The following is a 27389-nucleotide window of genomic DNA, read 5'->3' as shown; positions in this document are numbered from 1 at the left end:
GAGAGAGAGAGATATTTCTATTCTTGTAAGAAATAAAATTTTAAATTAAGTAATTTCCGTCATCATTGTTGTCACCTTTAAATAAATTTATTTTATTTAAAAAATTAAATCAAAATTTTATATATTTTTTAATTTTTTTAAAATAAAAAATTATTTTTTAAGTAACAAACTAAGCAAGTTGATAAATTTTAACCCAAAAAAAAGAAAAGAAATAAGCAAGCTGATAAATTCTATCCCTTTCCTTAAGTTCGAAAATTTAAAATTAATTTTTATTACTTAATTTCATATAAATCTTAGTAGGCTTATTTGTTATTTCTTACTGATTCATCACATGTTTATATTAAATATGACTATATCAAGTCTACTTTCTTTAATTTTATCATTTATAAATACTATATTTAATGTTATTTTCATATATAGATTATTATTCTTATTTTTTTTAATTAATTAAATAATTTTATTTTTAATATATATTAGCATTAAGAAACGATAAAATAACATGGTATTGCGTGTAGAGACTGACACATACAAAGCCCTCGTCGCTGGCTTAACAACAAGCGCACATCTCTCCTCTCTCAAACCCTATTTAAATACAAGCTTAACCCACTGCTTTCTCCCATGCAATTGTCTTCTTCAATCTCTTATCCTCCACAACTTCTCTGACACTCACTCCTCCTCTAAATTCTACACTCATTTTGCTGAAAGCTCACTTTTGTTCTCTAAAAAAATTCCATCCCCATTGTCTCTTTAAAGTTCATCTTTTCTGCTCTTAATTTACTCATTTTCTGACAAAAATACATAGCTTTATATATATATATAAGATGTCTAGCCGAAGATCGTCGCGTTCAAGGCAACCAGGATCCTCAAGGATCACTGATGATCAGATCAACCAACTCGTTTCCCAGTTACAACAGCTTCTTCCTGAGCTTCGCAGTAGGCGCTCCGACAAGGTATATATAAATACTTCATTTTTACTTCTCATCCTTGGTAATTTAATCATTTATCAAATATATATGTTTTTTGAATTAATTTCATTATGTAGCTAACTTAAAAAAAAAAAACACACACACACACACTCACACAAATTGTTATTGAACTTTTCTAATTTCAAGTTGAAAAGTGCTAGGCCTCTCTCTAACATTAATTCATTCCATACTTATGCTTTTTAAATGAATTTTTTGATGTGCAAAGCTAGTGAATATAGTGGTGGTTTTTACAACTTTTCACATCAAGTAGGTCTGCTATTATCAGGCATGGACCTAGTGTATAGTCGGGGCAATTGCCCTTGCTGAATTTTTTTTTTCTTTTTTAGTATTTTATATTAGTAATTTTTCCTTGAATTATATATCTATGAAATTTTAATGTTCCCTCTTGAAAAAAAAAAAAAAAAAAAAAATCATTTTTGTCCTCCTTACACAATTTCCTGAGTCCGTCCGTGAGAGTATATTAATATATCTTGTATTTGTTGTAGTGCGCGTTTATGACTCGATTTTTTGATTAATTATTTACAGGTTTCGGCGTCTAAGGTTCTACAAGACACTTGCAACTACATAAGAAGCTTGCACAGAGAGGTTGATGACCTGAGCGAGCGACTGTCGGAGTTATTGGCAAACACGGACACCAGCAGCGCCGAAGCAGCCATTATTAGGAGTTTACTGACGCAATAGATGACCTATTATTGATCATATATTAGTAGTTTCTTGTTTTGTTCTTCAATTCGATCTCTTTCTCTTGAATGTTTTGTCACTAGACTATGAAAGTAATTGCAGTTAGATTGGGTAACACAGAAAATTTGATGTATGCAAAACTGTGGCTGCTTAGTTAAGGAATAACAAGAGGGTACTTACTTGAGCAAGTACTCCTATTTTGTGACATATTGGCGTGTCAAAGTATGATGAACAAATCGGTTTTACCAAAGCATGGACTCATGTGACATGTGACAGAATTATATGAGACTTTGCATATATATATATATAATAGTATTGTTAATAAATAATTAATTGAATGAAATGGGTAATATTTCCATTAAAAAAGTTCTTTCCTAAAGGAGACATATTAACCAGCAACTGAGGGATGATACTTGAGATGGAGTGTTTCAAAACAAACTTTTTTCAACCAATTATAAAAGATGGTTCATAAAACTTTAAAAAGGGCATTAATTAACGGAAAAAAAAAAAAAAAAAAAAAAACTTTAAAAAGGGCATTGCCTAGAGGCTTAGTGTTATAAGAGGTGGTGGCTTAGTGTTATAAGAGAGACTTGTCTCGTATCAGATCTGGATGGAAAAGTGAACGTGTATATATGAGTTGGATGTTAGTTCCACCTAACAGATTAAGCTAGTTTTTTTTATCGGATCGCAAAGCGCTCGACCCGTTACAATTGGTATTACAACTAGACCTATTCTTTGATTCGGTATCACGCCAAGCGCCTAGTCCGGAGGGCTCTCGGTAGTTAGGTGATCTGATCTCAATAAGGGTGTTATGAGTTCAGGTGAGAAAGAATGTTATAAAAGTCCTGCCCTACATCCTATCCGGATAGGGAAGTGAACGGGGGCTTAAGTTATTAGATTGGATCGTGAAACACTCGGGCTCTTACACCTAATTGGTAGAGTGGCCAACTCCCCAAGCGGGTATGCCCATATTGAAGTCCCCTTCATCTATTTTACCAAAAAAAAAAAAAGAAAAAAAAAAAAAGACAAAACAAAAACAAAACAAAAACTTTTTAGAACTATATTTTCAAAAGTTAACAATTAAACAAGTTAGTTTTATATTTTTTAATTTTTAATTATTAGCAACAAAAAAACCATTCTCTCGAAAAACTAACAACCAAACAGGTTATAAGCTTTTTGAGGGCCTAATTAACCAAGATTCCATTACTCTCCGTCAAAGCAAACACTATCTTCTAATTATCAGAGCACTATGAGAAGAGTAATTCTCTTCGTCTTTGTTGGAGTATGGGCATTTCCTGGTTCACGCACTCAAAACAACCACCATTATTGGGCCAGGATAACCAATATTGACTTTTCTCTCCACTAGCATTTGTAATGTTCATATATAAAAATACATTAATTTTTATATACTCTTCAGGCTATGTTAGGCGGAATTGGAATCCGTAGAATTGGAAAAAATTTAATTTTTTTTCAATTTCAAGACTTCAATTTCATACCGTCAAATACAGCTTGAAAACTATTCGAGATAATAATCTGTAAGAAGGCCTATTTGTTTCAATCTATGAAAACTCTAGAGTTACGAAAATATAAACATATAGTTTTCAGTTAACTAAAAAAATATAATTTATTTCATAAAATAATTTTTAAAAAATTGTCATCTTTTGAAAATTGAACCAAGTAAGGCTCATAGTAACTCAATGTTACTTAATTAGAGTATATTTGACAAGACTAAAATTATGCAAGGGATTGACAGCATTATCAACATTATCAGTGATATGTATATATATAAGCTACCAAAGGCTTGCTGATAATGGATCTCCAAAATGGGCTGTAGTTGGGCCGGCTCAGCAAGGCTGAAGGCCTATTGTATGGGACTTCGGATCAGGGTTATTCATGCATATTGAGTTGGACCTCTTCGATCCAAAGAAGCCTTGAATTAGAGATTGAACGTTAACAGACCAGACAATGTTTTAAATAAAATACTCTCCACTCCACCAAGCTTTATTTTCAGCTATTATTAATTCTAATTTTTATTTAATCAATACAAAACCTTTTAATTAGTTATTATGCTATACTTCAAGCATAATCAAAATTGATAGTAAAATCACACATAGATAAATTTATTTTACATGTAGACAGACCATATATATTTTTCTAATTTATTTTTGATTTTTTTCTTCAATTTTTCTAACGACTTAGAATTCTGCAATAATAGGTAATTACTTGTGTGTAATGGTATTCAAAAATTCAATAAAATTACAAAAAAAAAAAATAATAATTAATTTTATTGAATTCTGTTGTAAAAAGTTGTATATATCAATGCAGTTTGGGCCCTGCATGCAAGGTCGAAAAAATACACAATCACAATAATTATTCTTTATTATGTTACGTTACATCCTGTCCAGTAATTGCGATCCCAATTACGAACTATTGCACAAATATAAATATATATGTACACATTATATATACAAAATGATCTCTTGTTCATATATTCTTAGTGCATCAGATACATTTGTCAAAATACAGAGATAAAGAGATGCAAAATGATGTAGTATGCATGTGAAAGAATTGACCAAGAAAGAGTACGAGTTAAGAGAATTACAAACCATGACACATATGTTAATTTTTACATGCTTCCGCACCACCAATTTTGAATTAATTTTCTTATTTCCCGAAGAAAAAGAGATCACTACTATGCATATAAATACCTATAGAATTAAATCGGACCTGAACAATGTTTCACCATCCTCCCATCCCTTTTTTCTCTCTTCTAACAAACAATAGAAATCAATCATTCCTTCCACATTGAGTTAGTGCTGATAGGAATAGTAAGGGACAATCTTGACATTTCAATGCCTTTTGGATTAACTGCAAGGGGTGTCTTTGCAAAAAAATTGCTAAGTTCGACTGTATGTCATAGAGGATAATCTTGGAAGGTGATAGTGCAATTTACTAAAAAAAATTGTATAATTATATAAAAGACCAGGAAATCAATTTACTAAAAAAAATAGTATGATTCCATTTATGCAGAAATCTCGTGTAGTAATTAAAAATTTACATATATAAGCTCTTATTTATGAACAAATTTAGATTATCCTCATGAGTGTTTTTCTGCTCTTTTTCTTGTCAAATACAACCTTCAAAATAATTGAAGAACAAATATAGATAAATTTGAAGTTTGGAAAATATTACAATAACCCATATGGAGATTCCAGCTGAAGGACTTTAAAAAAAAAAAAAAAAAAATTGGGTAACCAAAACACACAACTGAAGACTCTTGTGTGGCTTTAGGATTAGGCATTTAGGCTACCATTTTTATTTATTTATTTATTCGTGATTAATTTACTCAAGACCCGATTAATTTTAAAAACACCCATTTTATTTTTTCGAGCATCATTGATTAAGAAGTTCTTTTCTTGAACTTTTTGCTCACTAGTTTCTCTAAATTTCACAAATTGTTTTGTATGAATATTTTTTCTCTTTAATAATTTCTATACCAAGCTAACTTCACAATAATTATCAAACGTACAATAAATCCATCATATTGAATAAGTTTGGTTCGTTAGATTTTGAGTCCATAGGAAAAAATTAAAAATTATAGTCGAGAACTTTTATCTATTTAATGTATTAATTAACCTTGTATAATTAAATAAAAACTCATGCTCATATGATTTGAAGTTTGAGAGGAAAATGAGAAGTGAGGACAAGAAAAATGTGTGATTTTGAGAGAGAAAAAAAGTAAAGAAATTGGAAGAATGCATTAATCATTGAAGATGATTAAAATTCTCTTCAATTTCAATTTTTAAAGTTCTATATTAACACATTTTCTTACATTTAAAGAATCAATCAAAATGTATAAGTTGTCTGATGGAACAAGTGAAAAATAACTAAAAATAAGTTTTTTTTTTTTTTTTTTGGTTTTGTTTTAAGTTTTTTTTTATTATTATTACAAAAGGCTATATGCCACCACTCTAATGGTCATAAGATGAAGCTGACCTTAGGCTATGTTTGGTAGGATGGGTTTGAAGGGAAAGGATAATATGAGTTATGAAGGAAAGGAAAGGAAAGGATAATTTTAATTTTGTATTGTGTTTGGTTGATTAATGAAGGAAAAGAAAGAAAAGGATAATAATCATGTTTGGGAAAAGGAATGGAAAGAAAGGAAAGGGAATTATTTTAATAAATTGACTATTATACCCTTTTATACTTTAAGAGAGAGAGAGAGAGAGATATATATATATATATATATATATAGTCTCCTATGGCCACAAGAAAAGAAAAAAAAAAATATAGGGCAAATCATTTCAGCCTCCCCAATCTCGCCTCCATCTCTATTAGGCTCAGTTTGGTAGAGTGGAAATGGAAGGAAAGGGAAGGAAAGGTGATAGAGGGTTACTAAAAAACTGTGTTTGGGTAAAATGGGTGGAAGGAAAGGAAATGAGAGGGAAGGGTTTGGAGGGTTATGTATAAACTTTGTATAGTGATTTGCTTATCCTCCCAAAAATGGGAGGAAATGGAAGGAAAGGGAAGACAATGGTTGATGTAATATTTGTGATGTCAATTTTACTCTCAAAACAATATACATACAAGGTAGCAGTTGCAGAAAGAATGGAGAGACGGCGGGCAGCGACTGAAGCTTGCGAACGGCGAACCCGAACTAGAACAGCGGCGATGGAAACTGAAAGATATGGGTTTTGATTTTCTAAACAATCTGAAATGATATACCGATACGGGTTTTGAATTTTTGATTGTTGCAGAAAGATAAACTGAAATATATGGGTTTGGGTTTTGAACTTCTGAATCTTGTGGTGCAGAGAGAGAGAGAGGGGGCAAGTTCAGGGTTGAGAACGATAATAGAGATGGAGGCGATATTGGGCTGAAATGATTTGCCCTAAATTTTTCTTTTCTTTTCTTTTCTCGTGGCCCAACTGCTGATGTAGGAGAAAATGTATATATATATATATATATATATATATATATATATATATATATATATATATATATTTAAAATATAAAAGGGTATATATAATAGAGAATGGGGAGGCTGAAATGATTTGCCCTAATTTTTTTTTTTCTTTTCTTTTCTTTTCTTGTGCAGGTACAGGATACTATATATATATATATATATATATATATATATATATATAAAAGGGTATAATAGTAGATTTATTAAAATACTTCCCTTTCCTTTCTTTCCATTTCTTTTCCTAAATATGATTATTATACTTTCCTTTCTTTTCCTTCATTAACCAACCAAACACGATAGGGGGTTAAAATTATCCTTCACTTCCATTCCCTTCCCTTTCCCTCATAACTAATATTATCCTCCCCCTTCAAACCCACAGTACCAAACATTCCCTTATATATATATATATATATATATATATAGTCTCCTATAGATAGGTGTAACGGGTGGGCGCTTACCCATTTACCCAAAAGCTCTAATTGTTGGGTAGTGCTGCATACCCACCCATTTATACCCATGTCACTTCCCATCCGGATCCGATGTGGGACAAGTTTCCCCTTGTAACATTCTCCCTCACCCGAACTCGCAACGCCCTCGTTGCTATTGGGCCACCCTGCCTACCCGGGGTGGCACACCCGGACGCCTTTTGGGCCGAGCGCTTGGCGTGGCACCGGATCAAGTACTGGGTCTGGCTCTGATACCAACTATAATGTGTGGGCACTTGCCCATTTACCCAAAAGCTCGAACTGTTGGATAGTGCTGCATACCCACCCATTTATACCCATGTCACTTCCCATCCGGATCCGATGTGGGGCAAGTTTCCCCTTGTAACAATAGGCCACAAGAAAAGAAAAGAAAAAAAAAAAATAGGGCAAATCATTTCAACCTCCCCAATCTCGCCTCCAGGCTCCATTTCTATTCTCGTTCTCAACTCTGAACTTACTCTCTCTTTCTCTCTCTCTGCACTACAAGAATCAGAAATTCAAAACCCATATATTTCAATTTATCTATCTGTCTGCAAGAATCAAAAGTTCAAAACCCGTATCGGTATTTCATTTTAGATTGTTCAGAAAATCAAAATCCATATCTTTTAGCTTCCATCGCCGCTGTTCCAGTTCGGGTTGCCTTTCGCAAGCTTCAATCACCAGCCCGCCGTTTCTCACTCTCTCTGCAACCACTAACTTGTATGTATATTGTTTTCCAAACTTGTGTAATCTTGAGGGTAAAATTAGTATCACAACTCCTACATCAGCTATTGTCTTCACTTTCCTTTCATTTCCTTCCATTTTTGGGAGGATAAGAAAAACACTGTTGAAGCTTTGACATAACCTTTCAAACCCTTCCCTTTCCTTCCAACAATTTTTACCTAACACAAATTTTTAATCCCCCTCCATCACCTTCCCTTCCCTTTTTACCATCTTCCATTGCACCAAACTGACCCTTAGTACTTAATTTGATATTTGATAATAATAAAAAAAGGAAAAGAAATCCTTCGAGCATAGTGTAAAAAACTTTCATGAATAACTCCATTGAATTACAAATTATCCACTGAACTAATGATTTATTGCAATTAAGAAAAACCCACCACAACAATTACTTCAGTATTCAGTAACAATGTTACGCACCTTTACTTGGTTAAAATAACGACTAGAATTAAGTCCAACACGAGTAAACAAATGCAACTTAAGTTATTATTATTTTCTCAGAGACACTACCTCAAATAATTTATCAATAGTGATACTATAGTTGCTGAAGCAACTAACCGGAGAATGTGGAGTCACTATGTAATAATTTCTTTCGAAACAAAATGCTAAAAAAAATATTTTTCTGGAGACTTTATTTAATTAATGGGAAAATTTGGTGGCCTTGCGAGACCTACCTAGTCATGCAACTGTAGCGGTATGCATATGGACTCATCCCACATCATTAAAAACTTTAGGATAAAATTATTTTTGAATAATTCAGAAATTTTTGAATCATGTATCAAATTGAGTGTTCCTGTAAAAGAATAGCTTTTGATTGAAGTTCTTTTTAATTTTTGGATAAATTCTACTTACACCTTTTGACTTTTGACTATATTCTACTTACATATTTTCTAAGAATATTTATCATGTTTAAAATATATTATAAGAGAATTATTTGTAAATTCGGAATGTATTTTTTTATTATTATTATTTTTTTTTTTTTGCACTTTATCTAAATAAAAAAATGAAAAAAAAAAACAAGAATTTTGTAAGACAGAAATTTCATCGTTAGCATATCCAATATCTCTCATGTGGGACTTAGCATTTGCTACAAGGAGAAAAGTTGACTACATGGGTCCCACAACATCTAGTGAACAACGACCACCTACCTACGTGCACGGTTACCTATCAGTTTGTGACGTGATTATCAGAATTCAACGAGGCCGGTTTATGAGCCCCCTCCCCTTTAAAGACTGAGATTGCAGAGTGCATGTGTTGGACGGTGACAAATCAGAGAGTACAAAACAAAACCACCATTAAAACTTGTATTATATATATATATATATATATCTCCTTTTTTTTCTTTTCTTTTTTTAACATGTTAATGAAATTAATATTGTATTTCTTCTTTTCATAATATATAACTATTATATTATAGATTTTGAAAACTAAAAATGGATTTTGTATCTCATACAAGAAATTGTTATTATAATTATAAAAGTTGAATTGCATGAGATTTTTATATAATCTAAACATAATCATTATTAGATTATAATTCTCAAACAAGAAATTGGCATTATGGTTATAAAAGTTGAATTGAATAAGATTTTTACTTAATCTAAAACGTAATTACTATTGACTTATATTTTTAACCGATTCAAATAATTCTAATGGAGATCGACTCGATCAGTTTGGATAGTTCCACCAGTTTGATTAGATTTCAATTTAATTTTAAACTATTGCGATGGATTTGATTCTAATTAATCATGTAAATCAAAGAATTCAGATCTTCTTCTATCTTGCACATTTGGGAGTATATTTCAATAAATTTATTTTTTTATTTTTTTTTAATTTTTTTTTAATTTTTTTTTTATTTTTTTTCATCCAATACATTGTAATCCATACAACAATCACAAAATAACATTAAGGTGAGAATCCAACTATTATATAACATTATATTTTTAATTTAATGATAAAATGATTTTATAAACTACACAAATTTACCTTCGTAAATATCAATACCACTCGAATTCAAATCTTCGATAGTACAAAACGAGTATTATACTGCATTAGAAAATTACGATTACTTGCACGTTTGAGTGATCATGATCATCATTGCAATACAACATCGGGCTAAATTGACTCTCCACTTTACAATTCTTTTATTTTTAATTACCCACAAAAAAAAATTACTGTAAAAAAAAAAAAAAAAAGTCTGTAATCCAGGGGTATTAACGTAATTGGGATTTGACAGATGAGCAAGAGCCCCTTCCATTCCAAACGAGAGCACGTACAAAACACAAATGCGGTTTGTTGGGTTTTATTTAACATGACTTCCCTCAAATGCTCTCCGTTTCATCATTTCTATCTCTTTCTCTGTTGCATCATTTAATAGGCATATTAATTTTGTTGGGGCTCAAAAATCTCATGTCCTTCTTCTCTTCTTTTCTCTCTCTCCAAACACTACGGAAGAGAGAATAAGAATGAGAAGCAAAGACAAAGAGTACACAGCTCCAATTTTCAAATATGTGTTTGGACGAGTTTTGAGAATCTTCTCCACCATGGGCAACTGCTGCAAGCTCCCTGTAAAAGCTTACAGCGGTTTGAACTTCAAGGGACCCTCTGGTAATGTGCTTCTCTGGGTTTATTTCTCTTTCATTTTATTTATTTATTTTTGCATGCAATTAATGTCTTTCTCTTCTTCATTCCTTTTTGGGTTTTGAATATTTGAATGTATGAACGAAGACATTTTGTGGGTATTTGTTTTTGATGTAGTTTTCGTTGTGTTTTCTGTTTTTCTTTTTGCTTCTTTGGGCCTATTGATTTTGGATTTCTTAGCACATTGGTCTTTTTCTTCAACTTCTCCAAATTGTTATCATCACATCTTTCTTTTGAGGGTTTGATTGGAATATATATATTATTTTTTTGGGTTTGGGTTGTTTCTCAATGTGTTGCTTACTTTTGTTTTGTTGTCATTGAATTTTTTTTTTTTTTTTTTTTTGGGTTAAATTTTTTTGTTTTTTGAATTTTGTAGCAAAATGGGTTAATTTCTTTTAATTTTTTTTTTTTTCAAATTGCTGTTGGGTGTAAAATTGGAAATTATATGCGGGCTCTGTTGGGATTTGGCCGCTTGTGAATTTGGGTTTTATAACCTGTGTCTTAGGTATAAAGCTAAAATCTTTTGGTGGGTTTTGATGGAAATTAATTTGATTCTTCATTAATTAACATAAATCTGCAAGATAATGGCTTTTTAATGGGTTTGGCTGGCAGTATGAGTCAGAGTTTAATTGTTCTTGTTGGAGTTTTTCTGATTTTGGAACTTACATTGGGGTTTTTATGTTTAAATGTTATGAGATTTCGCTAAGGGACTTGGTTCTTTACTGCTTGAATTAAATTTTAGGCGGGCTAGAAAGCGACTTCTCTAATTGTACTATTGGTTTTACATTTCCTAATGGATTTTAATGTTTCATATAAGGGTGCATTCTGAGAAGATGCATTTCTTGCCATTTTCCGAGTGATGTCAACGACTGGAGAATTATATTTGCGGCATTTACATAATTAGGAACTTTTTCTGCTTGATTTTGTACCTCTGTAATTTAATTTGTTTTGTCGCGATTAGGTTAGTTTAATATGTTTAAATGTGATCAAAAGTGTTTGTTCTTGCCACATATCAATATACTGACTTCTTTAGAAAGTTTTGATTGTGATGGTCAATCTATGAGTAGTAATTTTATTGGAAGAATTATGACAAACTTTTCTGCAATTAAACTGATTGCTTATTCAAAATTAAGTCCCACTGTTTGTGCTCATCTTCTAGGATTATGCTCTGTTCTCAGTGGAATATTTATAATTCTAAAAAATTGAATTGGCAAATTCAGTATTAATATATGCCAAATATTTGTTGTAGTACATTAGTAAAAAACTGGAAAAGGGTGGTTTTGGTGTACATGATTTCAGCATCCATGAAAGTACCAAATTCTTTTCATAGAAAATTTTGCCTCCTAAAGTTTTCCCTTCTTGTTTTGAAAAAATTGCTGCATTCATTCCTGCTTAAAAATAATCCAAAAAATATGTATATCTCTTTGAAAGATTGATAAGTTATACATATACATGTTGTTCATTCCTATATTTGATGACCAAATTTAGTCTTGTTTGTTCAACTTTAAATTTATAGTCCTAATTGATTTTAATTTCTTCACTAATAGTTATTTTAAGTTTAATATATGCTATTTATAATGAAGTTTAATATCTGTGTAGTTTCATAGGCTCAGACAAGGATTACGTCCAATATCCATGTTAAGTTGATTAGAATGGATGCCATGGCTGTTTAGAACAGCCTTAAGGGTGCTCTTCGAAATTCAATCTAACTAATTCAAACATCAGACGTATAAGGAATTGCTATAATGGAACTGGGTTGAACCTACCTTATAACTCCGCCAAACAATGTCAAAAACCAGTCTCTTCTTGTGGTCTGAATCATTAAGGTCCTTATTCATCTTTACTTATCTCTTTAATCTGCTAGCTATATTGGTACCCTAAATGCATTAATATGGTAGAGACTACATTGAAATATAGCTGCTCGCCTGGAGTATCTCTCTCTCGCACAGACTACATTGAAATTCAGCATAAGAAATCCCCAACCGCGATTGCATGATTTTATAGTCTAGATTTCTCATCCTTCATTAAGATGTGAAAGACAGTACAAAGAGAGAATTTAGTTGTATTGGTTCATTGGTTAAAATGATTTATACAATTTATTGAGATGATAAACATGGAGTACACATATATCGGATCTATCTCAATTTAGTGAAATACTAAAATTTCTAATAATGCCAATCTATTTTGTGTTTATATGTATAGGCAATTGTGTACTATTTCATTCATGTTATCACCATATATTCGTTTGTCAGACATGTTCTCTCAGACCTTGAGAATGTAAATATTCCTCAAGGGTTTGTTGGCAAACCTTACACCAAAAGTATAAAAGGACTCAACTACATCCATATATATAAACCAAAGAAAGAACAAGATCCATTTGTATTATATCTAAGGGATTCCTCCGTACAAGTTGTAGAATGCACCCCAATTCTTATCTAACTAACTGCAGTCTATTAGTGTGCGTTAAGATCCCACTATACTGCATTCTTCTTCTTGTAGGTCTTATGCAACATCAAATCATCTTTTGTAAAATTCATCCATGAAGTTGTTTATTTATTTTATGATAGGTAAGGTTGTATTAGAAAGCGTTCAAATGAGGAACGCATCCTGCAAAAGCTACACAATGCCAAATGGGGCCCCTAAACTCTCAAAAGAGTCCAATAAATCAACTATCTCCCCCATGGATTTACAATTTCTCCCAAGAACCCAACAGAAAAGAGAGCTAAGAATAGAGAACTTCAGCACCCCAATAGGAGTCTCCTCTCCATCAAAGGATCTCCTAACCCTTTCTCTCCATTTGCTCCACCAAACACACATGGGTGTAACCCTCAAAAAGTCACGGGCTTGGGCACCCACTATACCCTCTCCAAGCCTCAATCAAACCTCTCGAGGACCTAAGCATAACCCCGAACAAACCCAACAAGGCCCAACATTCCCAAGCCACTGGGCAATGCAACAGAAGATGATCAGCCGTCTCCTCATCCATGGATTTTAAACCTTATTCAGGAATTGAATTTCAATGGAACCTTGGGATTTAAGTGAAATATTAAAATTAAAGAGGCTATTTCTAAGGCTATGATATAGAACAAGTTAAAGATCTAACCTACCTCCTACCATAGATTCCTACTCCCCAGTCCTTTAGGCTTCTCATTGAAATTCTATTGAAGGTTCTAAACTAGATTGTGAGACTGTTGCAGGAGATAAGGAAGGACAGGATTTGTGCTTTGAGCAACCTTGTATAATTTAACATCAAAATCATATATTTGTTAATCTTTATCCCTTTTAATAACTCATTTGTTCATTCGCAGAAGATTCTGAGGAATACCCTAGATGCATTGTGATTATACACAGGCTAGCTGATGCTTCCCAAAATGCATTTCAGTTAATTGGATGTCTAGATTTGAGTTGTAGAAGAAGGATTTTTAGTACAAGGTCTTACCACTCAGCCACCTGTGAATTTAAATGTATTTGAACCAACTGATGTTAAAGAATCAACTGATGAGTTCATTAGCAGTGAAGTACCACTTAAAGCTAGTTTGTTCCTGCAGAATGCATCAATGCATAGCAGTTCATTGGAGGTGAAGAGCTCTTTTGATGTGAGGGTGATAAGAGTAATCAGAATTTTAAATTTGTGATGAGTTTGACTATTGATGGCATCTCAAGCTTTATGTATGCTTATATTTACCACATTGTTTCATATGATCATATGGACACCCATTAAAGAAATATTGGGCTTTTATTTGCTGACAAAACAGGCATCTAGTGGGTGCATAAAATGCTTCGTTGTCCAACACAGTCTTGAATTTGTGGTTTTTATTTTATTTTATTATTATTTTTTTTTTCCAATTAATGGATGAAGAAAATTAAGATGATTGGGAAATACATGCATCTAGAAAGAAACTGAAAAGGGGGCCAAGAGAAGCGGAGATAAGTCTGTTATCTATGAGTATAAATGTAAAAAAATTCAGGACCCTTCTTTTTAATTATAGTATTCCAGTTTACAATTACCAATTTTGGCTTTATATATTAAAAATATATATTTTCTATGAAGACTTGCACATGGCTCTTTGCTAACTTAGCTACCACAGGGGGGGTTATGAATTGGTATGTCATGACAACTCTAAATGGTAATAATGTTATTGTAAATTTTGTGAAAAAGGACCTTGATTATTGCGATGCTTAACTAATTTAGAGTCTACTAAATGACTCTTCTATAAGGTTGCAAATGAATTGAGTTGAGGCAAGCTCGAGCTGCTCGTGCTTGGCTTATTTGTTCGTGGCTTAACTAGGGTTTGTGCCAAGTTGAAAAATCTGAGCTCGAGTTTGGCTCAGGTTGTTCGCGACTTGGCTTGGCACTTGAGCTTGTGAAAGATACTATCTTTTAAAATTTCTATTTATATATATATATTTAAATTTTTTTATTAGTTTCTCTATCGAAGGTAAGAAAATTGTATGTATGTTCATGGCCTATGCGAGTTGTATGTTCATGAGCATACACAAACCACATGTGTACGAGCCTATACAAATCAAGTCAAATATTGTTCAAGGCTCTACTTGATTAACAAGCGATCCTAGAACCGAGCTCTCTTTTGGCTTGTTCACTTAATAAACAAACGAGGCGAACTTTAAATGGGGCAAGCACAAGTTATTCATGAATATCTCGTTGCATTTTCATCTCTACTCTTCTAGTAAAGAATGCACTCTTGCAACTAATTGTAAATAAGTTTGTCAATGGTAGTTGGTTAAACCAAAATGCCAACCTAAAGGGGATCAAAGATTTCCATGCAAGCTTTGCTGGACAAGAAGCATCAGCCAAGTCAATGAAGGATGAGCAAAAGGATTCAATAAGAATAATCTTCAGCTACTAGGTGGCCATCCCTTGATGTTATCATCCATACGAACAGCTAGGTGGTCATAGAGTCTCACTAGAAGGCGTTGAAGGCTTTAAGGGATTCCCCTTCTGGATTATATTAGGCAAGCCCTATTGGTGGATAAAGTGAGGCAATGTGTGCTTACAAAATTTTGCCTCTTTCAGCTTAGTTTTATGGTTGATTTTTTTGTTCTTGTTCCTTATACGATGGCACAACTAGTTAAAAATTGATTTCGAGTGCAAATATGGGCAATGCTAGAATTGTTACTCATAACCTTCTAAGTTACATTGATGATATAGGTAGGGTTGTGTCCTTCACTCTCGCTTCCTCTGGAGCCAAAGTTGCCATACTAAGATTGGTGGGGACAGTATTGTTGAGTCAAGCATTTTTCAGAGGCAAAATTTATGGTGGTTATTGGTATCATACTATAATGATTCAATTCATTTAACATGAAAAGATATATTTTGCTCCTGGATATCTTGAATCTGCTTCGTTAGGAAAGGTATTCGAATATTAAAGTGCCATTAAGTTGGCTTTCTTTTCATGGACAGCCTTTTGGAGGAACTTTTTAACTTTAATAGTTTGGTGCTTAGGACTAAGATGCTTTCAAATTGGCATTCACTGTTAAGAGAACCAAGTAGATTGTTAATCATTGTCTGGTGCATTATTTTGTGGCTAGGGGCTTATGGTAACTTCCTTTTACACTTCTTGGTTGAATTGAGGGTATTTTTTTTTTTTTTTTTTTTTTTTTTTTTTTTTTTTTTTTTTTTTTTTTGTTGTTGTTGTTGTTGTCTTTTTACTTTTTATGAAATTTGGTTAGTAAAAAAGTTTTTGATCAACCCATCCCCCCTCCTCCTTCCTTCCTTCCTTCATTCTTAAAAGAATTGGGATTGTATTGAAAGCGGCTATTTTGTGTTGCCAAGTCTAAAGATCCATTAGAAAGCGTCAAAGGTAGTGCAAACTCATTACAGGTGTGGCATAAAATCCCACTCTCTCTCACGACTCTTCCTTTCATCTCTCATCTGCAAAAATCTTTGCATCTCTCACTTTTGCTTCTAACTGATAGGCTTCTTCCTGCTGCAAATGGAGATTATTTTGAGGAATTTTTGTTCTTCGCTTGAAGACACCAAAGGCGCAGATAGCATTGTTCTCTTGCTTGTAATATATATTATATTTTCATATATATAGAGAGAGACACACACATATATATACGTAGTCCTAAAGAACAAGTATATCGATATATGTGTATGGCTATGTGGAAACTGGAAACTAGGCAATGGAATGCCTTGGCTTGACCTAGGTCTGATCATATTCGTGTATCGTTTTTGGGTTGGATTATCTAGGGATTTAAAGGATCAAACATGGATTTTGAGACCAAACTCTAAATATTTGACCTGACTTGGATATGGATTCTAAGATTAAAATATGGATTTGTATGGATCTGCTCCATTTCATGCCCTGGTCCTGGGTATAATTTCTATATTATTTAGACTTTGTATATTTTTTAGAGAGTTTTGAAAACCAATCCACAGCTTTTTTCTATAGCACCATATTCTGTGTCTGACTGAATCGAAGCAAGAAGTATATCAAATACTATCATATAATTGACCAACCGGGTGTTTTTGTTAATTTCAAGGAATTAATTAAACAATCATGAAAAGCAGACTTATGGGTTAGCAAGTTTGTTGACAGTCAGCAGTAAAGTTCAAGGAGGGAAAATGTGTTGTGTCTGGATCAGAGGTGACTAGGTGATTCTAGGCAGTAGAATCTGGTAACTGGTTTTGTAATATCTTTCTTAATAGTGGATTGTTCGTGCCTGAACAGAGGGTCCCGTGATTTTTCCCTTTCTAGGATTTTCCACATAAAAGTTTGTGTCTCTACTTTACTTTAATTTACTACTTATTATGTTTGTGTTTGTGATCAAGACACGTGGATAGCTGAACAAACTATAAAATTGACGAGGGTAAACAGAAATTTGAGAAGTTTGTTATTCAATTAGTATCCATTAGACGCATTCAACCCCCTTTAGGTTTGAATTGAATCATCTGTACTCTAATGTATCAGAGCATAGGGTGCCAGTCTATTCCCTCATGTCAACACCTGTTTTTATATATCCCTGTTGGATATCATGCTGCATATGCTTACCATTGAATCATGATTTCTTTAAATTGATTATGCTTTTGTAGTGCCGTCAATGCTCTTCTTCTCACCTATCATCACCTTGTTTTCTATTTCAGAAGCCAAGAAATATGCCCATAATATTGGTCATGCTTCATCTCCTCCCGGTCTGACAGTTCAGTCATCAAATGAGAAGGGTATAGCTCGGAACCTGCCAAGTGCAAGATCTGAGAGTGAAATTTTGTCAACGCCAAATTTGAAAGCCTTCCTTTTTAGTGAGCTAAAAGATGCCACTCGAAACTTCCGTCAGGACAGTCTTCTTGGGGAAGGTGGTTTTGGCTATGTTTTCAAAGGATGGTTGGATGAGAAAACCCTTGCTGCTTCGAAGCCTGGATCTGGAATAGTTGTGGCTGTAAAGAAGCTTAAACCTCAAGGCTTCCAGGGCCATAAGGAGTGGTTGGTGGGTTTCTTTCATGAATCATTTCTGTCTCTTTCTTAAATTTTGTGGCTTTTATCATTTGTTGATAGCTATCTGTTGCAGTCGGAAGTGAATTATCTTGGCCAACTTCATCATCCAAATCTGGTGAAACTTATTGGGTTCTGCTTGGATGGTGATAATCGGTTGTTGGTGTATGAGTTCATGCCTAGAGGCAGCTTGGAGAATCATCTATTTAGAAGTATGTCAATCTTGTTCTAACAAATTTCTGAAAGCACTGTTCTCTTATTTGGAAATACAGTATATGCTCGTGTGCCTATACTTGATAATCCTTTGATGGAATTAGAAAAAAAGCTACCAACTACTAGATTTCTGGTTCTAACTTGCAAAAAGAGTCGTTTTTATTCACAAACTCAGAAACTGTGGTCGTTTTTATTCACAAACTCAGAAACTGTCTTATTTGCAGGAGGTGCACAACCACTTCCTTGGGCAACAAGGATTAAAGTTGCCATAGGTGCTGCTCGTGGCCTCTCTTTTCTGCATGACTCTGAATCACAAGTCATATACCGTGATTTTAAAGCTTCTAATATCCTGCTAGATTCGGTATGCTGTATAAAAATAATTGCTCTACTTTAGCTGCTGAGCAGACAGCGCAATGTGATTTTCAGGATCCGTCCACTGGGAATTGGTTATAATTCCCAGAAAGTTGGACATTTTTTTCCTTCACCCTTAAATTTTGTTGATTTAGTAAATCCAGTTCTGGCATGTGCTTATTTCTCAAAATCATTGTGGTTTAGCCTCTGACTTCGCTCTTTGTATATGCAGGAGTTTAATGCAAAACTTTCGGACTTTGGCTTGGCAAAAGCAGGCCCTACAGGTGATCATACTCATGTATCTACTCAAGTCGTGGGCACTCATGGGTACGCTGCCCCTGAATATGTTACCACAGGTCTATTTCTTTCCTTGATCAAATTAATTTTGCTTACTGCATTTCAGTTTATATATAAACTTGTAATAGCTGGAGTTTTATTGATGTTTTTAAATACATTCAGAGAATAGCTCCTGCATATTACTGCCCCAGTTGCCGTCACTATTGTCTAACTCCGGAATCATATCATAAAATTATATGCTTTTTGATCCTTCATCATGCATTTGGATCAACTTCCCATCTAAGGTTTGATGATTATCAGAATACCACTTGACTTATATGGGATCTGTAGGATTGCTGGACTTGAGAATTGACTAATGCAGTTGAAACAAGTCATTGATTGAATTGTCTTCAAATGGTCATACTCGATAAAGATAGGCATGCATATCATGCCCTAATAATGATAGCCTTGCATTAAATTTATTCATTTTGGACTATTGCCACTTCTGTAAAAATCAAGTGACATTAGGACAACTGTAAAAATATTGATGTCTTTATATGGTTTCTGTTAGGCTAATGTTATGGGAAGCTTATAGGTTCAAGGTCAAGCGTGGAAGAAAGGTTGTAGGATACAGGGATGAACTGGGGCCTGGAATGGGCTTTATTCTAAAGGTGATAGGCTGTAGGAATTTTAGAGTGCTAGTTCCTGAACTTTTCTGGATAGCAAGTAGTCAAGTACTTTAGGGTCTTAGGTGCTAAATATTTTTAAGGTAAGGAAAAACGTCAATGTTGATTAGCATTTGGTAAGGTATAGTTTTGTGAATAAAATAAGGGCTCTTTTGGAGCTGTGAACGGTATGTGGACAGTAAACTTGGTGGTGGTTTTGGGTTGTTAGGGTTGAATCTCCGGTGGTGCGAAGGATTCTTCGTGACTTGTAGAGGATAGAGAATCGTAGAAAAGAAGAGAAGGATGAGAAGAAGGATAATCTTGGAATTTTACTTATAATACCTTAGGAATCATCACAAGGTTAGGTTGCAAAGAAAGGTGGCTTGCAATGAGAGCATTTGAGGGAGAGAGACGATCCTTCCTGGAGGTGGCAAGAGTCCCTCGGTTGCCCCCCACCAGCGAGGCTCAGAGAGTTCAGTAGGAATACCTTCAGGATGGATGACTGGAGCATTGGAAGGAGATGTGAAGGGCTGCATTCCTGTTTGGTTTGGTGTTTCGACATAGCCGTAGGTGGTGTAGAAAAGATTGCAGCATGGGCATCTAAGGTTTGGAAGGTGACGTGGGGGGTAGAGGTGACTCCATTGTTGGATTCACTTCTACTCTTGAGATTCTTATCACAGCCCTGGTGAGTGGAGGGTGAGCGACTTTCAGGTAATGACAGAGAGGAGATGGCTGAAGGTTATGATGACAATTCCCTCCACCTAACGATGCCAGTTTGGGGGTGGAATGGGGTGGTGGGCGTAGACACTCCTTTGGCTGCTTTTAGGGAAGTTTGAGAGGAAGGTAGGGGCATAGTTCCGTATATGGAGGGGCAAATGGGGATTGGTTTATGGGGAACATTGGGGAGGTGGTGAAGTCTTTGGTCCTTTCTTATGCCGGGGAAGATGGGAAAGCCTGTGACTTGCTTCAATCATTGAGAGTGAGTGGAAGTTGGTGAAATGAAAGAAGAACCCTTCTTGGAAGGGGGAGAGAGCTTAAAAATCTTGTCTCTTATGTGAAGTATGATTCCAGGAGCGGAGGGGGGAGTGAGAGGAGTGTGAGAGGGAGGAAAGAGCGGGGGGAGATACATTGCGTGCCCATGAATCTCAAAATTGTGTCATGGAATGTTTGAGGGTTAAATGACCCGGACGAGAGGAAGGTGGTAAAGGTGTATATTCACAAAAGGAATGCACAATTGGTTTGTTTACAAGAGTCTTCAAGTTGTCAAACCCTTCGGTTGGGGTGGTGAGGGCAATTAGTCCTTAGCCGAGTCTGATGGGTCTAAGCTGTTGTCTCCAGTCCCCATTCTGGAAATAAATGAATAACAGCTATGATATCACTAAATCTTTGAAGCACAGTACTATAAGGCCATTCTTGAGAAATTTATCCTTCATTTGGATGAAAAATTTGCCAGCATTTTTATTGTAGACGACCCCCCTCACTCGCTCGTATTGATTGAATAACCTCAGCTTTAGAAACTTGTTTAATCAGTAACCATGGGTTTTATATTTTTGTCATCTCTATATTGTTCTTGCCTGCAGGTTAACAATCTTCTTTAAAATCTTTTAACCATTACATTAGCATCATCCTTTGGACCATCAAATGGGCAGTGCCGTTTTTGTTATTATGTATTTGGTACTACAGTCATTCTAATTTATCCAGCTATCCCTATCGCGTAGAATTCTTAAACAGCATCATTAGTGATTCTTTCAGCTGCTGCAAACAACTCCGGTTTTTGCTGTGTAATAATTCCAAGTTAAATCATGATTTTAAGGCCAACGGAATACTCTCATTATTTATTTATTTTTTCTTCATTTGGCTTGGGGGCTTGAGGTGCATTAAAACGTCCCCTTAAAAAATATAGGAAACAATACCCTCCATAAAATGATTTTTCCCATTGGACAGGTCGGTTGACTGCAAAATGTGATGTCTATAGCTTTGGAGTAGTGCTGTTGGAGCTGCTTACAGGGCGCCGAGTTGTTGATAAATCTAAAGTTGGTGCAGAGCAGAAGCTGGTGGAATGGGTGAGACCTCAGTTGGATAATAAGCGCAAATTATTCAGAATCATGGACACTAAGCTGGAAGGACAGTATCCTCGGAAAGGCGCTTACATGGCTATCGTTCTTGCATTGCATTGTGCAAGTTATGAAGCCAAGCGTCGGCCACCAATGTCTGAGGTCTTAGCTATTCTAGAAAAGCTCCCATCCCCGAAATTCTCGACCATGCCTTCCCCTTCGGAGAATAAATCGGTTCCTAGCCCTCTTTCCAAGTCACTTAAGCATGACCACTCTTCGTCTTTGAACTCGACTCCTCAAGGCTCCCCTTTGCCAGCAAACAAGAAATCCCCACAGGGACGATGAACGGGGTAAGTGTTCATGTCAAATGAATTCTCAATGTAAATCCCCTTCTTGGAACTGATTTCTGGGGTTAGAATTTAATCATATAAATGTAAATCATTTTTATTATCAATGTAGTTGTGATCATTTTAATCATAATCATTTTTTTCATGCTTATAGATGCATAAGTGGTCGGCAACCTATAGGAATGGTAGCATAGACATTTCACCAAATAACGGGTTTTTTATTTATTATTATTATTAAACATTGGCAAGAAATACACTCACACACTCTCACTCCATACACTTTTTGCTCTCACAACCAAGCTTGTACCCTTCCCTACCTTTTTGACACTTTTTGTTTACATTTGGGCTCGAACCACTCCCCTCCTCTCCTCTCTGAGGATGGAGGTTATACCATTGGAAACTTGGTACCAAATTCCTGAATAATCAAGTTCAGATTATTAATTACATTAAAGTTAAGGCATGTAATAGTGATGTTAAACTAGGGGTGTTTATAAAATAGCAATTTTCTTTTGTTTTTTTTTCTTCAGAAAATAGAAATTTTAAAAAATTAAGTACAATTACAGTGATATTATAATAACAAAAATACATCTTTATATAAATTTAAAAAAATTTAGGTTTTGTATAAAATGATTTTTATTTTAGGTTTTCTTTTCCTTTTGTCATTTTTGAAAAATAGAAATTTAAGAAAATTTTGCAAACTAAGCACCATTAAAATGAAACCGCAATTTAACATCACTTTAGTAGTGCGTAATCTTAAGTCATCATAGCATCACTAATTTTAAAAAAAATTCCTGAATTTGTATTTTTAGAACATTTAAAAGAAAAAAAAATGTTTGTCATTATAAATTTTATTTAAATTTATATTAAGGGATATTTTCATAATTTTATCATCACTTTAATCATTCATAATTTTAAAAAATATATTATTTTTATAAAATAGAAAAGAAAAAAGAAAAAGAAAATTTAAAATAAAAATCATTTTAAAGCAAATCTAAATTTTTAATAAAAAGTATTTTCGTTATTATTGTAACGACTCAAAACTAATACTTTTTAAACAAAAAAAATTCGGCATGACCTCCCCTAAAAATAGGCCTTTCACAACCTGTTTAATTGCATTTTTAACCTGTCATGGCTCAAATTCCGAATTCACGGCAACAAAAGATAATGATACAACCAACTAATCTAGACAATGCTTCAAACTAGGATTATCCATCCATTCATCAACAAGTTGCATACTATCAAATCCCCATCCAAAACATCATCAATACTTTAGTTATATTACATGACAAAGTTCCACAAAATAATTATACATCTTTGCACTTCTAGTGTTTTACAAAATAATGGGGAATATACAAAGATACAAAAGTGGACTTCTAACGCTGTTCAAGCTTGAGGTGGGTTGTCATCCACCAATTCCTTTCCAAGACCTGAAAAAAATATATATAGATATAGGGGTGAGCATATAGCTCAGCAAGTGACACTTAAGACACTATTCTTGTGTCCTAGTGAATCCAAATAAAGCATAGGCCAATGAGAGATTGGGGACATGCATTGAAGGGGAAAAATAATTACAAGTACAAGTCAAATTCAATCACACACAAATGCAAATGGAGTGAGATGCAATATATGCTAAAGTCACTCCCCGTTTTCTTTCTCAAAACCATCACGTTCAAAGTTAATGTAACCCCCTTTGGTAACCCCGCCGCGACGAGAGGAGGATTGGCTATCGTCCCTAGGCCCTTGGTGACCCCGTGGGGCCGTTGAGGGGCCCGAATAGCTCAACCACGCTAGGGTACTCTCCCTAGTCCTCCCTAGGCTACATTAACCTCCAGCCCGTTGGTAACCCCGCAGCGACCGGGTTTGTCAAGACCAATTTTTTTCCAAAACATTTATTCCCAAATCCCCATTTTCATTTCAAGACAACCACTTCCCTTTTTCATGCAACCTAATGAGATGTAGGCTCATGTCATGATCTCAATATAATGACAAATGGAAACTTAGCACAATAATAAATAAGCATGTTCTCATGGCATCATTATAGCATGTTAGTAACCTCAAAAAAAAAAATGTAAACAACTATCACATAGACATACTTTTCATTCAACCATGTTATACACATTTACATAACTAGCATGTTGTCAATTAAATCATTTTAATCAAAATCAACAACAATTAAACATGCTATAACACACATAGAGGAGCATGATTCATTATAGAGCAAGATTCCATGGCTTAAGATGTCCCTACCTCACAATCCAAGCCGAAATCCCTAGAATAGGTCCTCCAAATTCGAGCTCCAAGGAAGACTCAAAACTGAAAACTGATAGTATGGATGCGTAGAGCTCGCTACAAGCTTCGTTTTGCCTCAAACGGCACCTCAATCCGGCAAAAGATGAAGGAGCAATCAACAATGGAAGTTGAAGTGAAAAGAAAAGAAAAAAGAAAAAAGGAGAAGCCGAGAGCAGTCGGGAGAGAGAGAGAGCAGCAGAGACCAATTTTGGTCTCACAAATCACTTAAAAAGTGATGTGGGTCCCACTTTATTTTATATTTCTTTTCTCTTTTTCTTTTTCATTTAAATCACACACCACACACACACAATTATGTACACAGACTTCACATTCTCCCCAACTTTAAAAAAAAAATTCTTCCTCGAAATTAAGACATACCTGAGGAAGAAAACAACGCTGGATACTTGGACCGAACCTCTTGTTCAAGCTCCCAAGTAGCCTCCTCGACTCCGTGGTGTCTCCAAAGGACTTTCACCATTGGTATTGTCTTGTTCCTCAACACCTTCTGCTGAGTGTCAAGGATCTGAACTGGTCCTTCCTCGTAGGAAATAGCATCATCAATATCCATATCAACCCAACTCAAAATGTGAGATGGATTCGGCTCGTATTTTCGTAACATCGATACGTGAAAGACATTGTGAACTCTGTCCATATGTGGTGGTAAAGCAAGTCTGTAGGCAACCTCTCCTACCCGATCCAAAATCTCGAATGGTCCAATAAATCGTGGCGATAACTTGCCACTCTTCCCAAATCTCATTAACCCCTTCCGTGGAGAAACCCGTAGAAAAACGTGGTCTCCCACCTCAAAGGATAACGGTCGTCTCAGCTTATCCGCATAGCTCTTCTGTCGGCTCTGAGCTGTAAGTAACCTCTGTCTTATCAACTTAATCTTCTCAGTAGTCTCGAGTACAATGTCGGGTCCTAAGGCGGCTGTCTCGCCTACCTCAGTCCAACAAACAGGAGACCTACAAGGTCTACCATACAACGCCTCAAATGGAGCCATCTGGATGCTCGCCTGATAACTGTTATTGTAGGCAAACTCAATAAGTGGAAGGTGATCCTCCCAACTACCTCCCAAATCAAGTACACATGCCCGAAGCATATCCTCCAAAATCTGGATAGCACGCTCTGACTGACCGTCTGTCTGTGGATGGAATACCGTACTAAGATGCAACGCTGAACCAAACGCTGCTTGAAGTCCTTCCCAGAACTTCGAAGTGAACTTAGCATCCCTATCTGACACAATGGTTACAGGGACTCCATGTAACCTTACAATCTCTTTCACATAAAATACACCAAGCTTCTCTACATCGTCTGTTGCCTTAATAGGCAAAAAGTGAGCCGTCTTGGTCAATCTGTCAATGATGACCCATACGGCCTCATTGCCCCTTCGTGACCTTGGAAAACCTGTCACAAAATCCATAGCGATATGCTCCCATTTCCATTGCGCTACAGGTAATGGTTGCAACAAACCTGCTGGCCTCTGATGCTCGGCCTTCACCTGCTGACGGTAAGGCATCTAACCACAAACTGTGCAACATCATTCTTCATCCCGCTCCACCAATACTGACGTCTCAAATTATGATACATTTTAGTACCACCTGGATGAACTGCAAAACGGGAAGTGTGAAACTCCCGTAGGACATCCTCACGATAAACTGTGGAAACCACCAACAAACCCCTGAACCGTAGACCCCCATCTACATGCAAGGCCCAATCTTTCACTGTCTCACCACTAGAGATCAAAGCGTGGATGGCATCTAAGTCCGGGTCCTGTCTCTGTGACTCAATCACTCGTACAACAAGAGTAGGCTGAGCCACAAGACTAAATAAGAATGTCGACTCACTATAACCATCATCATCAAAACACTGTAATCCCATCTCTGCCAGATCTTCAAGCATCTTCCACTTCCGAATAGCTAAACTGGCCAAAGTTCCATGAGATTTTCGGCTTAAGGCATCAGCTACAACATTTGCCTTGCCCGGATGATACTGCAAATCAAAGTTGTAATCTTCCAAGTACTCAACCCATCGTCTCTGTCTGTTGTTCAAGTCCTTTTGGGAAAAAAGGTACTTGAGACTTTTATGATCTGAAAATACCTCGAATCTCTCACCATACAAGTAATGTCTCCAACACTTCAAGGCAAATACAACTGCCGCTAACTCCAGGTCATAAGTAGGGTAGTTGTACTCGTGAGTCTTCAACTATCGAGACCCATAAGCCACTACTCTACGATCTTGCATCAACACACATCCCAACCCGTCACGTGAAGCATCACAATAGATCACATAACCCAAGCCACGCTCAGGTATCACCAACACTGGCACTGTAGTCAATCTCGTCTTCAACTCCTGAAAAGATGAATCACAGGCCTCATTCCAGACAAACTTGACCCCTTTTCGGGTCAAACGGGTCATAGGAGCTGCCAAACGGGAGAAATCCTTCACAAATCTTCGATAGTAACCCGCTAAACCAAGAAAACTGCCGATCTCAAACACATTCTTGGGTCGCTCCCAAGTCAAAACTGCTTCAACCTTTGATGGATCAACTGATACTCCACCTTCTGAAACAACATGCCCTAAAAACTTCACCTCCTGTAGCCAAAACTCACATTTCTCGTATTTGGCATAAAATCGGTGCTCCTGCAAAATCTGTAAAACAATACTCAAATGGACCTCGTGATTTTCCCGAGTCCGTGAGTACACAAGAATGTCATCCACGAAAACTACCACAAACTGGTCCAAGTAATTGTGAAAGACGCGGTTCATCAAGTCCATGAATGCCGCTGGCGCATTAGTCAAGCCAAAAGGCATAATAAGGAACTCATAGTGTCCATACCGTGTACGGAATGCTGTCTTCGGGATATCCTCATCCCTAACCCCGTAACTGATAATAGCCAGACCTCAAGTCAATCTTCGAGAAACAACTGGCTCCCCTCAACTGATCAAATAAATCATCTATCCTTGGCAAAGGATACTTATTCTTGATGGTGGCACGATTCAACTTCCGGTAATCAATGTACAACCTCAAAGATCCATTTTTCTTCTTAGCAAATAAGACCGGTGCGCCCCACAGTGACACACTCGGTCAGATGAAACCTTTCATCCTCAAATCTTCAAGCTGCCTCTTCAATTCTTCCAATTCAACTGGGGGCATTCGATATGGTGCCATAGAAATCGGCGTTGTACCTGGCATCAAATCAATAGAGAACTCCACTCCTCGGTGTGGAGGCAACTCTGTCAAATCCTCCGGAAATACGTCCAG

At 35.5% G+C, this 27389-nt stretch overlaps 2 protein-coding genes across 2 annotated transcripts; both read left to right on the top strand.

Moving 5' to 3' along the window:
• The first annotated feature begins 821 nt into the window (after nt 1-821).
• Nucleotides 822-1778, top strand: LOC132286124 (transcription factor PRE6-like). The gene is made up of 2 exons (XM_059788388.1): nt 822-950; nt 1512-1778. Exons 1-2 carry the CDS (start codon nt 822-824, stop codon nt 1665-1667), a joined length of 285 nt encoding a protein of 94 aa, XP_059644371.1. The 3' UTR covers nt 1668-1778.
• Nucleotides 1779-9501: 7723 nt separating this feature from the next.
• LOC132286170 (probable serine/threonine-protein kinase PBL3) lies at nt 9502-21946 on the top strand. Its single transcript, XM_059788442.1, has 6 exons — nt 9502-10442; nt 17584-17924; nt 18006-18141; nt 18367-18503; nt 18726-18849; nt 21379-21946. Exons 1-6 carry the CDS (start codon nt 10301-10303, stop codon nt 21831-21833), a joined length of 1335 nt encoding a protein of 444 aa, XP_059644425.1. The 5' UTR covers nt 9502-10300; the 3' UTR covers nt 21834-21946.
• The last annotated feature ends 5443 nt before the right edge of the window (nt 21947-27389 follow it).

Source organism: Cornus florida, unplaced genomic scaffold, assembly GCF_030987335.1.
Source record: "Cornus florida cultivar Cherokee Brave unplaced genomic scaffold, ASM3098733v1 CherokeeBrave_3.0.0_Hap2_Chr11, whole genome shotgun sequence".
Lineage (NCBI taxonomy): Eukaryota > Viridiplantae > Streptophyta > Magnoliopsida > Cornales > Cornaceae > Cornus > Cornus florida.
This window is presented reverse-complemented; position numbering and strand designations above follow the sequence as displayed.